The sequence below is a fragment of the Chrysochloris asiatica genome, unplaced genomic scaffold (genome assembly GCF_000296735.1).
Source record: "Chrysochloris asiatica unplaced genomic scaffold, ChrAsi1.0 scaffold00091, whole genome shotgun sequence".
Classification (NCBI taxonomy): Eukaryota; Metazoa; Chordata; class Mammalia; order Afrosoricida; family Chrysochloridae; genus Chrysochloris; species Chrysochloris asiatica.
The window spans coordinates 7,393,776-7,395,240 of NW_006408609.1; the positions used below are offsets into that span (position 1 = coordinate 7,393,776).

Genomic DNA, 1,465 nt, shown 5'->3' on the forward strand with positions numbered 1-1,465 from the left:
TGAATGTGAAGAGGACTTAAAATATTTAAATGATAAACATCAACCCATACAGATCACAGTCTTCTGTATGGGTTGCACCTCAATGTAAAGAAAAAAAAAAAAAAAATCCTCACCACTGAAGCAATAAACTTCATACATATAAATGGAGAAAAGATTGAAGTTACCAACAACTTCATTTTGCTCAGATCAACCATCAACACTCATGAAAACAGCAGTCAAGAAATCAAGCAATATATTGCATTAGATAAATTTGCTGCACAAGACCTCTTTAAATAGTTGAAGAGCCAAGATAATCAATTTGAGCACTACAGTGCACCTGACCCAAGCCATGGTATTTTCAGTAGCCTTATTTGTATATGAAAGTTGGACAGAGAATAAGGAAGACCATAGAAGAATCGATGCATTTGAGCTATGGTGCTGGAGGAGAATATTGAAAGTCCATGTACTTCCAAAAGAACAAATCAATCTATGTTGGAAGAAGTACAGCCGAGTGCTCCTTTGAAACCAGGATGGCCAGATTCCCTGTCTCATAAATATTGTCAGTTAGGACTAGTCCCAGGAAATGGATATTATGTTTGGTAAAGTGAAGGGTCAGAAAAAAAAAAGGAAGACTCCCAATGAAATAGATTGGCACAGTGGCAGCAGCAGTGTGCTCAAACGTAACAACGATTGTGAGGTTGGCACAAACCAGCATCAGGTTGCTATTACTCAGTACCAACTCAGTGGTACCTAATAACAACAACAACAACAAAAAATTACTTCTGGCTTATTGATGTATCATGGTTTTGTTTATTTTATTCTTTTTTCATCCTTTTTGCTAAACTAAAAGCAAACAAGTAAGAATAACAAAACAGTACCTTGTTACAAAGGAAAATAGCTTCTCTTTGTAGTTTATTTTGTTTTTTAATATATTTTCAAAGAAAATTGATTGAGGCACCAACAAGTACTGCCCAGTTAACTGTATACTTGCAGAAAGGGTTAGAACATGGTATGTTTTCACGCATCCCTTCCTAGCTGCTCAGCATCCAGTGTAAAATTGCATTGGTTTTTGTCAGTACAATTTAGAAAACCCATGCCTTCTATACTGGAGGCAGATAATACTGAGGATTTTCTATAGTTAGCGTAGAGCTATATAGATCAAAACAACATCTTGTGGCTTATATAGCCTCAGGCCTATGTAATTCTTATGCACTGCTATCGCTTTAGACAAACATTGATTGTAATTACTCATTTAATATTTTTTTCAGAGGTCAGATACATATTGGTTTGGGGTTGTTTTATGGTTTAATGTTTAAACTCCAAAGAATTATTTTACCAGGAAGTAATCTGTTTCTTTTTCTTTTTTTTTTAAAGGGAGTTCTCATTCTTCTGAACCAACTAACCAAAGTTTTGAGAATTGTGTTAAGATAAATCCACATAGCTACAGGTAATTAAAAATATTTATTAAAATTAAGCAAATAAATAT

General features: G+C 34.2%; 1 protein-coding gene across 1 annotated transcript in view; it reads left to right on the top strand.

Annotated features, from left to right (window-relative positions):
- The window catches only part of LOC102832260 (splicing regulator RBM11-like), a 17,540-nt gene that overhangs the window by 10,517 nt on the left and 5,558 nt on the right, over nt 1-1,465 (top strand). Inside the window, exon 3 of the mRNA XM_006866441.1 lies at nt 1,354-1,426. Within this exon, the coding sequence (XP_006866503.1) occupies nt 1,354-1,426 (73 nt within the window). The remainder of the gene's footprint in view (nt 1-1,353; nt 1,427-1,465) is intronic.